The sequence below is a fragment of the Procambarus clarkii genome, chromosome 10 (genome assembly GCF_040958095.1).
Source record: "Procambarus clarkii isolate CNS0578487 chromosome 10, FALCON_Pclarkii_2.0, whole genome shotgun sequence".
NCBI classification, from domain to species: domain Eukaryota; kingdom Metazoa; phylum Arthropoda; class Malacostraca; order Decapoda; family Cambaridae; genus Procambarus; species Procambarus clarkii.
In genome coordinates, this window is record NC_091159.1 from 22,486,919 (window position 1) to 22,498,966 (window position 12,048).

Genomic DNA, 12,048 nt, shown 5'->3' on the forward strand with positions numbered 1-12,048 from the left:
TCTTACATTAGTACATGTACTTGTATTCTCTATGATGAACATGTTGATTTAGAGTATGATAAACCAACACATTAACAGGAATAAAAGTATATGCCTTGCAAACTTGATATAATCACTGTCTTCATGTCACAAATTGCTTTCTGAAACCTATCTGATTTTATAAACAGTATTAAAGTGTTTTATCTGACATTTTCCTTCTCTTCTCACCCTTCTACATACATGCATCTCCTAAAAATTTTGAAAATACATTATGTTCATGGCCATGAGGTAGATGCCAAACACTCTTGATCTAACTTTTGGGAAAAATAAATTCATACATTAAGCCAGGCAATGGCAATCACTTTTAGCAAACATTTCTTACCAATTGCCAAGTGGGTGGCATGCTTGGCAAATTTTAGGACTATATGGAAATAGGCTCTAACATAGAAATAATGAATATTACTGATGAAAATCTTTTCCCCAATTGCAATAACAAAATCAGATATGAACAAATAAACAAAATGCACACACACACACACACACACAATAAAGCCAATAAAGCAGAAGAGATAAAAGAAAGAGTTAGTGAGGCAGACCCAGACATAGTGGCAATAGTGGAAACTAAAATAAATGGCATGATCTCGGATGCAATCTTTCCAGAGGGGTACCAGGTGATAAGAAAAGAAAGGACACAGAGACAGGGAGGAGGAGTGGCACTACTAATAAAGCGGAAATGGAAGTTTGATGAGCTGGAAAATCCGGGTACCAATGAAAGCACAAGCTTCATATATGGAACTCTGACAGTGGATGGGAAGAAGATTGTAATCTTGATACTCTACAATCCCCCACCAAACAGTAGAAGGCCCAGGCAGGAGTACGAGGACAGCAACAAGACATGTATGGATGAACTGCAGAGGGCAGCAACTTTAGCGCATAGAATGAGAGCGAAGCTGCTGGTCATGGGGGACCTAAATCACGGAGAGATAAATTGGGAAACGAGGAATCCCCATGGCGGGGAGGAGACCTGGGGAGCGAAGCTGGTAGACGTTATTGACAGGAATTTCCTAACACAGCATGTGAAAGAAGATACTAGGGAAAGAGGAGGGGATACGCCCAGCCTATTAGATCTCATTATCACTCAGAATGTAGAAGACATCGAGCAGTTGGAACATGAAATACCACTAGGAGCTAGTGACCATTGTGTCCTAGTCTTTGACTACATGATGGAGCTTAAAATTGTGACCAAAGGACAAGAGGTCCGGGAAAGGAGACTTGATTACAGAAAAGGGGACTACAGAAGGATAAGGGACTACCTGGGAGAAGTGCAGTGGGAGGAAGAACTTAGAGGAAAAACAGTGCAAGGTATGATGAACCAAGTCATATTGAAATGCAAGGAGGCTGAAGATAGATTTATTCCAACAATAAAGGAAAAAAGCAGGAGGGAATATAATAACCCATGGTTTAATAGACAGTGTCAGGAAGCAAAGGTGAGAAGCAGGAGGGAGTGGAGGAAGTACAGAAGACAAAGGACAGAGGACAACAGGATTAGATGTAACAGAGCTAGGAATGATTACATTAACATAAGACGAGTGTCGGAAAGAAATTATGAGAACGATATTGCAGTCAAAGCGAAAAAGCAACCAAAATTACTACATAGCCATATAAGAAGGAAGATGTCGGTAAATGACCAAGTGACAAGACTGAGGAAAACAGAAGGGGCATATACAGAAAGCGACAAGGAAATCTGCGAGGTACTGAATGCAAAATTCCATGGAGTGTTCACAACCGAGCCTGAGCAGCTCCCATTGTTAGAAGAGATTACCCAAGATGAAAGACCATCGGATATAGAGGTGACAGCAGAGGATGTAATGAAACAGTTGACAACACTGGATGCAAATAAAGCTGTTGGACCAGACAAAGTATCACCGTGGATACTCAAAGAGGCAGCGCAGGCTCTCAGCGTGCCTCTGGCAATGATCTTTAATTATTAGAGTCACTTATGTCGGGAGAATTGCCCAGTTGCTGGAAGGAGGCAAATGTCGTACCGATTTTCAAAAAGGGTGATAGGGAGGAGGCACTTAACTACAGACCCGTATCACTGACAAGCATCCCCTGCAAAATACTTGAAAGAATAATTAGGCTAAGACTTGTTGAGCACCTGGAGAGCATTGGGTTTGTAAACAAGCACCAACATGGGTTCTGGACAGGGAAATCATGCCTAACAAACCTTTTAGAATTCTATGATAAAGTAACAAGGATAAGGCAGGACAGAGAAGGCTGGGCAGACTGCATATTTCTTGACTGCCAAAAGGCCTTTGATACGGTACCGCACATGAGACTGCTATACAAACTTGAGAGGCAGGCAGGAGTAAGCGGAAAGGCCCTAGTATGGGTGAAGAACTACCTAACAGGAAGGAGCCAGAGGGTAATGGTAAGGGGCGAAAAGTCGGACTGGCGAACAGTAACAAGTGGAGTACCTCAAGGATCGGTGCTGGGACCAATCCTCTTTCTAATTTACGTAAATGATATGTTTACAGGAGTGGAATCATACATGTCAATGTTTGCAGATGACGCAAAATTAATGAGAAGAGTTGTGACAGACGAGGATTGTAGGATCCTCCAAGAGGACTTAAACAGGCTGCAGAGATGGTCAGGGAAATGGCTACTGGAGTTTAACACCAGTAAATGTAAAGTTATGGAAATGGGATCAGGTGACAGGAGACCAAAGGGACAGTACACAATGAAGGGGAACAGCCTACCTGTAACGATTCGAGAAAGAGACCTGGGAGTGGATGTGACACCTAATCTAACTCCTGAGGCACATATAAATAGGATAACGACAGCAGCGTACTCTACACTGGCGAAAATTAGAACTTCATTCAGAAACCTAAATGAGGAAGCTTTTAGGGCGCTTTACACTGCCTACGTGAGACCCGTCTTAGAGTATGCCGCGCCATCATGGAGCCCCCACCTGAAGAAACACATAAAGAAACTGGAGAAGGTTCAGAGGTTTGCGACGAGGCTTGTCCCAGAGCTACGAGGGATGGGATATGAAGAGCGGCTGAAGGAACTGAACCTTACGACACTAGAGAAAAGAAGGGAGAGAGGAGATATGATAGGGACATATAAAATACTCAGGGGAATTGACAAAGTGGAAATAGATGAAATGTTCACACGTAATAATAACAGAACGAGGGGACATGGGTGGAAACTGGAAACTCAGATGAGTCACAGAGATGTTAGGAAGTTTTCTTTTAGCGTGAGAGTAGTAGAAAAATGGAATGCACTTGGGGAACAGGTTGTGGAAGCAAATACTATTCATACTTTTAAAACTAGGTATGATAGGGAAATGGGACAGGAGTCATTGCTGTAAACAACCGATAGCTAGAAAGGCGGGATCCAAGAGTCAATGCTCGATCCTGCAAGCACATATAGGTGAGTACATATAGGTGAGTACACACACACACACACACACACACACACACACACACACACACACACACACACACACACACACGAGAATCTCGGAAAATTAAAATCACCAAAAAGTCGCATATGAAGTGAATACACAGTTAAATTATAACTGCATGGTGAATCTATAGCATCCTATCAGATATGACACCTTTCGTGACAAGCAGAGAAACATTATAACTATTATATTGGCCAAGTATTGCAGCATTGAATTAGTTTACTGCAATATACAAATTTTTCAAATACAGTACACTGAAAAATAGTTTAGGCCTAGTAGCTTCTGCCAATTTGGCAGCAATAGAGGAAAACATCACCAGAAGCGGTAATCTCAATCCATTAGGAATACTTGGCTCCTGTTCAAGCTTGTCACCATTATGAGTGCTGTGATGATTACAGTGACACCTTTATAACCCAAACCCAATCTCTCTTCACAACCCAAACCCAACCTCTCTTCACAACCCAAACCCAACCTCCCTTCACAACCTAAACCCAACCTCCCTTCACAATCCAAACCCAATCTCCCTTCCCAACCCAAACCCAACCTCCCTTCACAATCCAAACCCAATCTCCCTTTACAATCCAAACCCAACCTCCCTTCACAATCCAAACCCAACCTCCCTTCACAATCGAAACCCAACCTCCCTTCACAATCGAAACCCAACCTCCCTTCACAATCGAAACCCAACCTCCCTTCACAATCCAAACCCAACCTCCCTTCACAATCCAAACCCAACCTCCCTTCACAATCCAAACCCAACCTCCCTTCACAATCCAAACCCAACCTCCCTTCACAATCCAAACCCAACCTCCCTTCACAATCCAAACCCAACCTCCCTTCACAATCCAAACCCAACCTCCCTTCACAATCCAAAGACCTTCAACAACCCAACTCCTTTTACATATTTGACCAAATCTTACCATCAAATTTTGGATTTATCTAAATCTATGGTGAAATCTGGATCACTTGTTAATTTCTACAGGTCATATTTTGCTCTCCAATTTTTGCTATTCTACTTTTTCATCATTCAGTGAAAGACCAGGGTTTAGGTCATTGGAGATGCCAGAACTGTTACTCTGAATATGGTCATGAGATCATACCTTCTAAATTATTAACTGGAGAAGCTTCCCAAGATATTTATTAGATCTTTATAATTTTTGTTCATGTTTGGCAAAAAGTGAATGAGTTTGTAGAATATCATATAGCTTGTTTTAATTTTGAGTGCAGTAATGATTTTTTACCTATATCAAGCTTAATTACAATTTTTGTTGGGTTAATAAAAGATGTCAAAATATACATAAAACAAAGTTAGCAAGAGGGAGAAGTTATTAGTACATTAGTATTTTGAAAGAAATTGTATGCCATCTCTGCTTGTCATTCATTTTACATTAGATCTTAATTTATTTGCCAAATTAAAGTTTTTCTGCTCTCCACCATCATATCTCTAGTATTCACCATCACTCACTCTCACCACATACAATAAAGTTAAGAAAATCAAAACTTTTTTTATCCACAAAATCTAAAACTATCAGTTACATACATAGCATAAAGAAGCAAAATATTATTTCTTACCCCATCAACCAACGTATCAGAAAGGTGAACCATCAGGTCATGTTTCAGTCGAAACTCAATCTCTGGTGCTTGGAATATACTGTGGTCACGGTCAGCAAAATACACTTCATGACGGCCAGCTGTAAGATGCAGGTAGATGATACAAGCAAGTCTTATTTCATTTACCATTTTACCACATTTAATTCATTCACCCCATCACCATTCTCACTAAATGAAACAAATGCAGCAAATATTAAGGCAAATCTATAATATTAAAATTGTGCAGTGTCCGTTTAGAGAGAATGTGAGCGAGTGTGTAATTACCAAAGTATAATTACTTGGATGATATTACAGGATACAGGATGAGAACTAGTATTGTTGTGTCCCGTCCTCCCCACGATCTTTGTCATGCGACACAAACTACCGATGATTTTGTTACCCATAAACACCATCTCACTTAAATTGTTAAGTCTACAACTCTGTTTGCAAGAGAACTTTCAAATATTTTTTCAGCACCTTTGTTTCCTTAGCGTTAATCTATGGACCTCTCTTCTTGAAGTTACAGGTTTAAAACATTTATCTGTGTTTTGCATGTGGAAATTTGTGCATTTAGGAAATTCTTTTCAGCGCACAAAGGGCTCTGAACCACCATAACAAGTTCAGGCAAAGTTCCACTAAAATGGTGATGTGTTAGTCACAGTGGTTAGGTGCACACTGATGACTTCCAAAGTTATCAAAACAAGGACACTAACCCCAGAGACCTTTGACAGTCTCGGCCACAACCAAATGTCCGCAGACTTTCTCTAGTCACCCATATGGCTCAGATACACGGTCAATACACACACCAGGAAACCTCTTATAAGTGTAGTTTGCAAAAGAAAGGTTAATTTGTGGACCTTTTTTAGTATATTGTGACCATGCTAAAGCCAATGTTTATACATATGAATAATTTATTGCAGTCAACACACTAAAATAGGACAAACCATAATTAGTATGGTTTGTAGTATAGTATTTTATTTATTATATTAATATTATAATGTATATAATATTTTTTTTAATTTTGCTTATGCCCAACTATTATATTATTCTAACTCACCAACTTTGCTAATGCCCAACTATTATATTATTCTAACTCACCAATGAGCATCATGTATCTTGTTCCATCAGCCTTCCATGAAACTTTATAAGGATTATCACGAATGAAGGATATGTTATCCATGTCCATGCTAACAGGTTGACATCCAGGAAATCCAGTGCTGAAAATGAAAATGTTCTAGTTTAATATTATGTAAAGTGTGCTTTATAGGTAATTTATATACTGTACAATTACTGCACAAACAATAAAAAAATATATACATATATTGATACAATTATTGTACAAACAGAATAACTGTTCAATGCTTTAACCAAGTACTGTACATATCTTTAGCTGATTTCAATGAACCCTAGACCAACATGGTATTCATACACCAGCAAGTCACATGTACAGATTATTCACAATAATAACTGTACACCATGTTCTTGCTGCCTGCTCCTCATCTTTACACAACAGAAATCTTCCTGCTGCATTATTTACATTTACTTTCCACTGCCTACACCTATCAAATCTTATATATACAACAAAACTAAATATAAAAACACCAAAAAAATTGAGTCTATTAATGAGACAATAAATGACATTTTATAATGACCAAACCACATATCAAAAGATGAAGAAAACGACGACATTTCTGTCCGTCCTGGACACTTATCAAATCGTGTCGACTTGATTCAATTATTAATAAAATTAAATGACATTTAATTTCATGGCATGTGTGTAATGAATGAAGACCAGCCGGAGACAGTCTAGCTGGTCTTCCTCCCCAACTTGCCAATCGCTACACAAACTATTGCCACATTTAAGCTCATATATCATAAAGTAGAGGGAAGAATTACAAAGTTTATTAATATTAAACAATAATTAGTGTGACAAGGTACTATAAGTCATTTGCACAAAATGAAGAAGTGATGGGAATGACTGATTGGCCTAGTGCAGGCAAGCATACTTTCATTTATTTTCATTGTACAAACTCATCTATTCCAATTTATGTATGTATAGATAAATTTAAAATTTCCAAAAAATTATTTTTTATTATAGAATTATTAAATCGTATGAAAAATGTAAGCAAAACATAAAATTATATTAATACTGTATGTACATTTTTACTAGGTGAAAAGAGCTGTCAAAGGCTGTGCGATGGCCATGTTATCTGGCATCTGTCAACACACTATGCCAAATTTTCTGACACTGACGTATGCAAGACTCTGACTTCTTGGGCAAAAAGACACAGCTTCTGTGTTCTTTGGATGTTTCACCGATTGTTATCACTTGTTCCTATTTATTTACAAGATTATGTGTGTGTTGAATAACTTGATAATTTACATAATATACAAAAACTACAATTATGATTGGTATTATACCCGAGCGAGGGCATAGGCCTTGGGTGAGTGTGTGTACAATGTGTGAGGGGTGTAGTCCATGGGTGAAAGATGTAGATTATGGGTGAGGATTTAAATCATTGGTTAGGGTGTATCTCAGGGGTGAGGAGTGTACACCTGGGCGAGTGGTGTGCATCATGGTTGAGGGTGTAAATCACGGGCGAGTATGTTGACGGGGTAGCTCATGGGTGAAGGTGTATACCATGGTAGAGAGCACAGATTATGAGTGACTGTTGACCAAGGTTGAGGGTGTATATTGTGGGTGAAGATATATACATATACCTATATCTACAATGTGAGGGGTGTGGACCATGAGTTACAGAGGCGGACTATCTACAAGGGTGTAGACCATGGGGTGAGTGTGATGATTGATGAGGGTGTAGTGAAAACTATATAAACATAATATTCATTGGTGGTGGGGGCTGGGTGATGACATAGGGCCTAATTGGCACCACATGGGGGCAAAAATATCGACTGAAACAAATGCACAAGACAAATTCACCACCAACAGATGACGGCAGGATTCTAGTACACAATGCATGATAATGGTTCAATTGGTGATTGGTTTACCTGGTCTATTTCATTACAATCATAGGGAATTGTGAAAACCCCATTAACATTGTTGGTATACATAGGTAGTTATGACAGTTTAATACAATGACGATGACAACATTCGCTAAGTACCATTTATGATAACTGCATTCACACTAACATAACCATGAAATGATAGGATTTTTTCCCCCATGGATCAAGGTAAACTACATTACATCCACACAGAACTATTTCTTATTTGCATGATACATGTAAAACCAAGACAATAATAGTTCAAATCATCATATGATGAAAACCCCCGTTCCCCTCATGGAAGCGCACGGAGCAGGTGACACTATGCCACCCCATCTGAAGCCACCTCCAGAAATTCAGCGAAGCTTTACAGACAACTGGGGGGTTTGCAGAAAACGAAGTCTCAAAATTGCCAAACAACTTCGCAAATGATTCACAGGAGGAAGGAACTCAAATTAGCTCGAAAGTCATTAGTAACGTAGCACCACATGGTGGCCCCAACCCCAAGTTGACTCACCACCTCAGTTCTGTTGCCAATACCATACCTACTAGTGCAGCTTGTAGTGCTACCAGTCCAGCGGATCAGATCACAGGCAAGCCCCACTGCTTCAAGCCAAGTGCTGACCATCCTTGAACTCAGTTGTCCTGTGGAATTTGCTCCGTTTATTGTTCCTTTCTTTAGTAGAGACTTCGTGTGCAAGCTTTGGTTCTGACTTTTTATGTTGTCTTGGCTCTTTAGGCAGTTAGAGCTGCATATGCCCAGGGTTTTGTTCCCTGTGTGACCCCCCCCCCCCCCTAGTGCTGCCCTTGCACAGTCAGTTACTTCTTCTAGTGTGTTTTGGAGTTTGCTTCTTATTGCTTTTAAAATACATGGCAAAATACTAAAGAAACTGTTCACAACCTTTGTGAGACCAAAGTTTGAATATGCAGTTGTATGGTGCCCATATCTTAAGAAGCATATCAACAAACTGGAAAAGGGGCTAAGACATGCAATGAAATGTCTTACAGAACTGAAAGACGAGCTCTACGAGGAGAGGTTCAAGGCATTAAATATGCCAAAGCTAGAATATATTGGAAAAAGAGGCAATATGATCACTACATACAAATAGTAATGGGAATCGACAAAATTGATAAAGAAGAATTCTTGACACCTGGAACTTCAAGAATAAAAGGTCACAGACTCAAGGTAACTTAACAAAGCTACTGACAAAACATTAGAAAACTGATTTTTGCAAACAGAGTGGTAGACGGTTTGAACAAATGAGAAGGTGGTGGAGGCCTAAATCCTCTGTATGTGGTTTCAAAACATTATTTGGCAAAGAATGCTGGGAAGACGGGACACCACAAGTGTAGCTCTAATCCTGTAACTACACTTAGGTAATTGCTTACATAATCCCAAAGTGTATTTTCTTACCTTGTCCAACCACACATCTGTTGTATTCTTTTTTGTATTTGTTCCAGCTTTGGCTGCTGAGTTATAGCTGTCACACCTTTAATACCCTCCATGAAATGTGGGTCTTTCTTGTTCCATTCGCGCTTTCTGTTGCTTTTTATAGATTCACCATCGTCATCTAAACTACTATCATCAAATTCTGTGGAAGAAATTGTGTTTTATTAAGCTATAATTAGAAAAAGGAGTATACAGTACACCTCACTAAACCTGGTGGAACTAGTGAGTGAACTACATGACTGGGCAGTTCATTCAGTTCATGGTCTCATTTTCTATGCCCCATTTACTTTGTCAATTGTCTGTTTTGGCTACCCCACCTTTCTGGTAGTTTTTCTTGGTTATTGAGATTAGTGTCCTTTGTCCTTTGCACCTCTGTAGGTTTTGGCCTCTGGTTCCTAAAAGGTTTACAATGACTCACAAGGGCCTGGTATGGGTAGCGTTTGATTGAGCTAACCAGGTAACTAGCAACAAGGAGCCATTATAGAAATCCCTCCCAGAAAGAGCAAATTAAAAAAAAATAATGAAAAATCCAGATTGGGACTGGCAAAGATATGACCAAAATTTTTTAGGAATCACTGCAATGAATTTAAGCTTGTGTAGTGAGCACAGACTGATGTATAGAGGGGGTTTTGGTGCATTTTTTTGGCTTGGGGATCTTTTAGTGAAGTGCTGGTGTTGAGGAGGCACTGTTGTGGCTACCCAGCAGTCTACAGCCAGTGAAATCTAGCTGTTTATGCCCTGCATCATAACTATGTACTTTTCATATTCTAGGCATGTTACCTAGGCATATCTAGGCATGTTTCTAGGCATGTTTCATATTCTAGTCACTAATTTGCACTCAACTGTACAGATATTAAAATTCATATACATGTGAAGCATGGAACAAAAAAAATTACTTCAATTCTATAGCTCACTTTCTTTTTGACTTATGATATCTTAAAATACATTGGAAACTCTCATCCTGTATGTGTACTGACCTTTACACCAGTCTGGAAGCTCTGGGGGTGGTGGAGCATCATTAACATCATCCCCACAACGTTCATAAAGTGCACGTATGTAATCTCCCTTGTAGATGCCTGGCTCTCTGCAAGATGTCAAAATGAACACTAATTGTTTATACATCTCTACCATTGAGTATTTAATATTTAAGGACATATAGCTGAAGACACATGAGGGAAGGGAAGGGAAGGGAAGGGAATTATTTGGGGAAAGCGCTTAACCATTATGACTATAAAGCACCTGGAAGGGGTCAGGATAAGGCTTTGTGATGGGACGGGGAAAAGGAACGGTGCCCAACCACTTCCCAACTTCCGGTGCCCAACAATCCCCGATGGTCGGGGATTGAACGCCAACCTGCATGAAGCGAGACTGTCGCTCTCTACTGTCCAGCCAAAGTGGTTGGGCGATATACGAGGGAATAAAACATGACAATCTAAGGAATATTACCGATATAAGGTACATGTACCTACATACATATATACTTACAGTATATCTAACGGTCCCACATCTATTATGTTACCTGGAAATTTGTTCAAGAAATCAGAAACCCCATTTCCAAATCATTTACCATGGTTTTTTCTGATGCTAAACTTATCCAATTTGTAACATTTATTTCACGTGTTGACATTTATCTCCTTAGTGTCTAGGTTGATAAAACCTGAACTGCATAAACCAAATGGGTTCAAGCAAGAGCAAGATAAAGCTGAGGAGTAATATTTGATGTCCTACTGCTAATACAGTACTTTCAGATATGAATCCTAATGTGCCTTCCCTATTTCCTTTATTTTAAACATTTAAACATTTATTTACTAAACATGTATGCTAATCATGACTTCCAGATCATTTTCACATTTGACAATTTCAGCATTGTCCAGCTGATATCCGGCAACTATTTTCATTACCTAGGCTCAGAACCCTGCATTTCTATTAAATTGTCAATATCTGTCAACATTTCATCCACTTTAAAAGAAAATTTAAATTGTCTTTTATTGCTTTTGGGTGTTCCAAATATATTTCTGGCCCTATTTTTGTATTATCTGCAAATCTAAAAATGTTGTTGCTCAATCAGGTGTGATAAATTATTTATACTGTATATATGGCAAACAGCAGAGGTTCAAGGACACAGCCCACAGGTACTCACTTGAAATAACCAAGTCCTAATCCATTTTTGGATAATCCCCTAATGTGCCATGTGCATACTCCTTTCTAATAATAATTGTGTGAGGAACAGTATCCAAGACTTTGCTCAAATCAGGTAACAATGTCACAATACTTTCCACTATCAACTGCTGGATATATGCTGGAAAAGAATGAGAGTTGATTTGTTAAATAGCCCTTAGTAAAGTCATGTTATGAAACATTTTAATGTTTTTCAAGATGTTTGAAAACTGATAAAACAAATGGGTTTTACAAGTCGAGTAATTGGCCATAAAACAAAAACAAACATTCCTTACTCAAATGTTTTTGTGCATTTCCTTATGTAAAACATTATAATTTTACTCCCAAACAACAAAACAATCAAAAACTTGAATGCCCAAAAGCAGCCTTATTTATAGTT

At 38.9% G+C, this 12,048-nt stretch overlaps 1 protein-coding gene across 6 annotated transcripts in view; it reads right to left on the reverse strand.

Annotated features, from left to right (window-relative positions):
* mRNA-cap (mRNA capping enzyme) overlaps positions 1-12,048 on the reverse strand; it is a 44,952-nt gene that overhangs the window by 21,167 nt on the left and 11,737 nt on the right. For all 6 annotated transcript variants that reach the window (XM_045728240.2, XM_045728226.2, XM_045728260.2 and 3 more), the window contains exons 5-8: positions 10,469-10,575; positions 9,456-9,633; positions 6,137-6,255; positions 5,021-5,139 (exon numbers count right to left, since the gene is read on the reverse strand). In XM_045728240.2, coding sequence (XP_045584196.1) covers positions 5,021-5,139; positions 6,137-6,255; positions 9,456-9,633; positions 10,469-10,575 — 523 coding nt within the window. The remainder of the gene's footprint in view (positions 1-5,020; positions 5,140-6,136; positions 6,256-9,455; positions 9,634-10,468; positions 10,576-12,048) is intronic.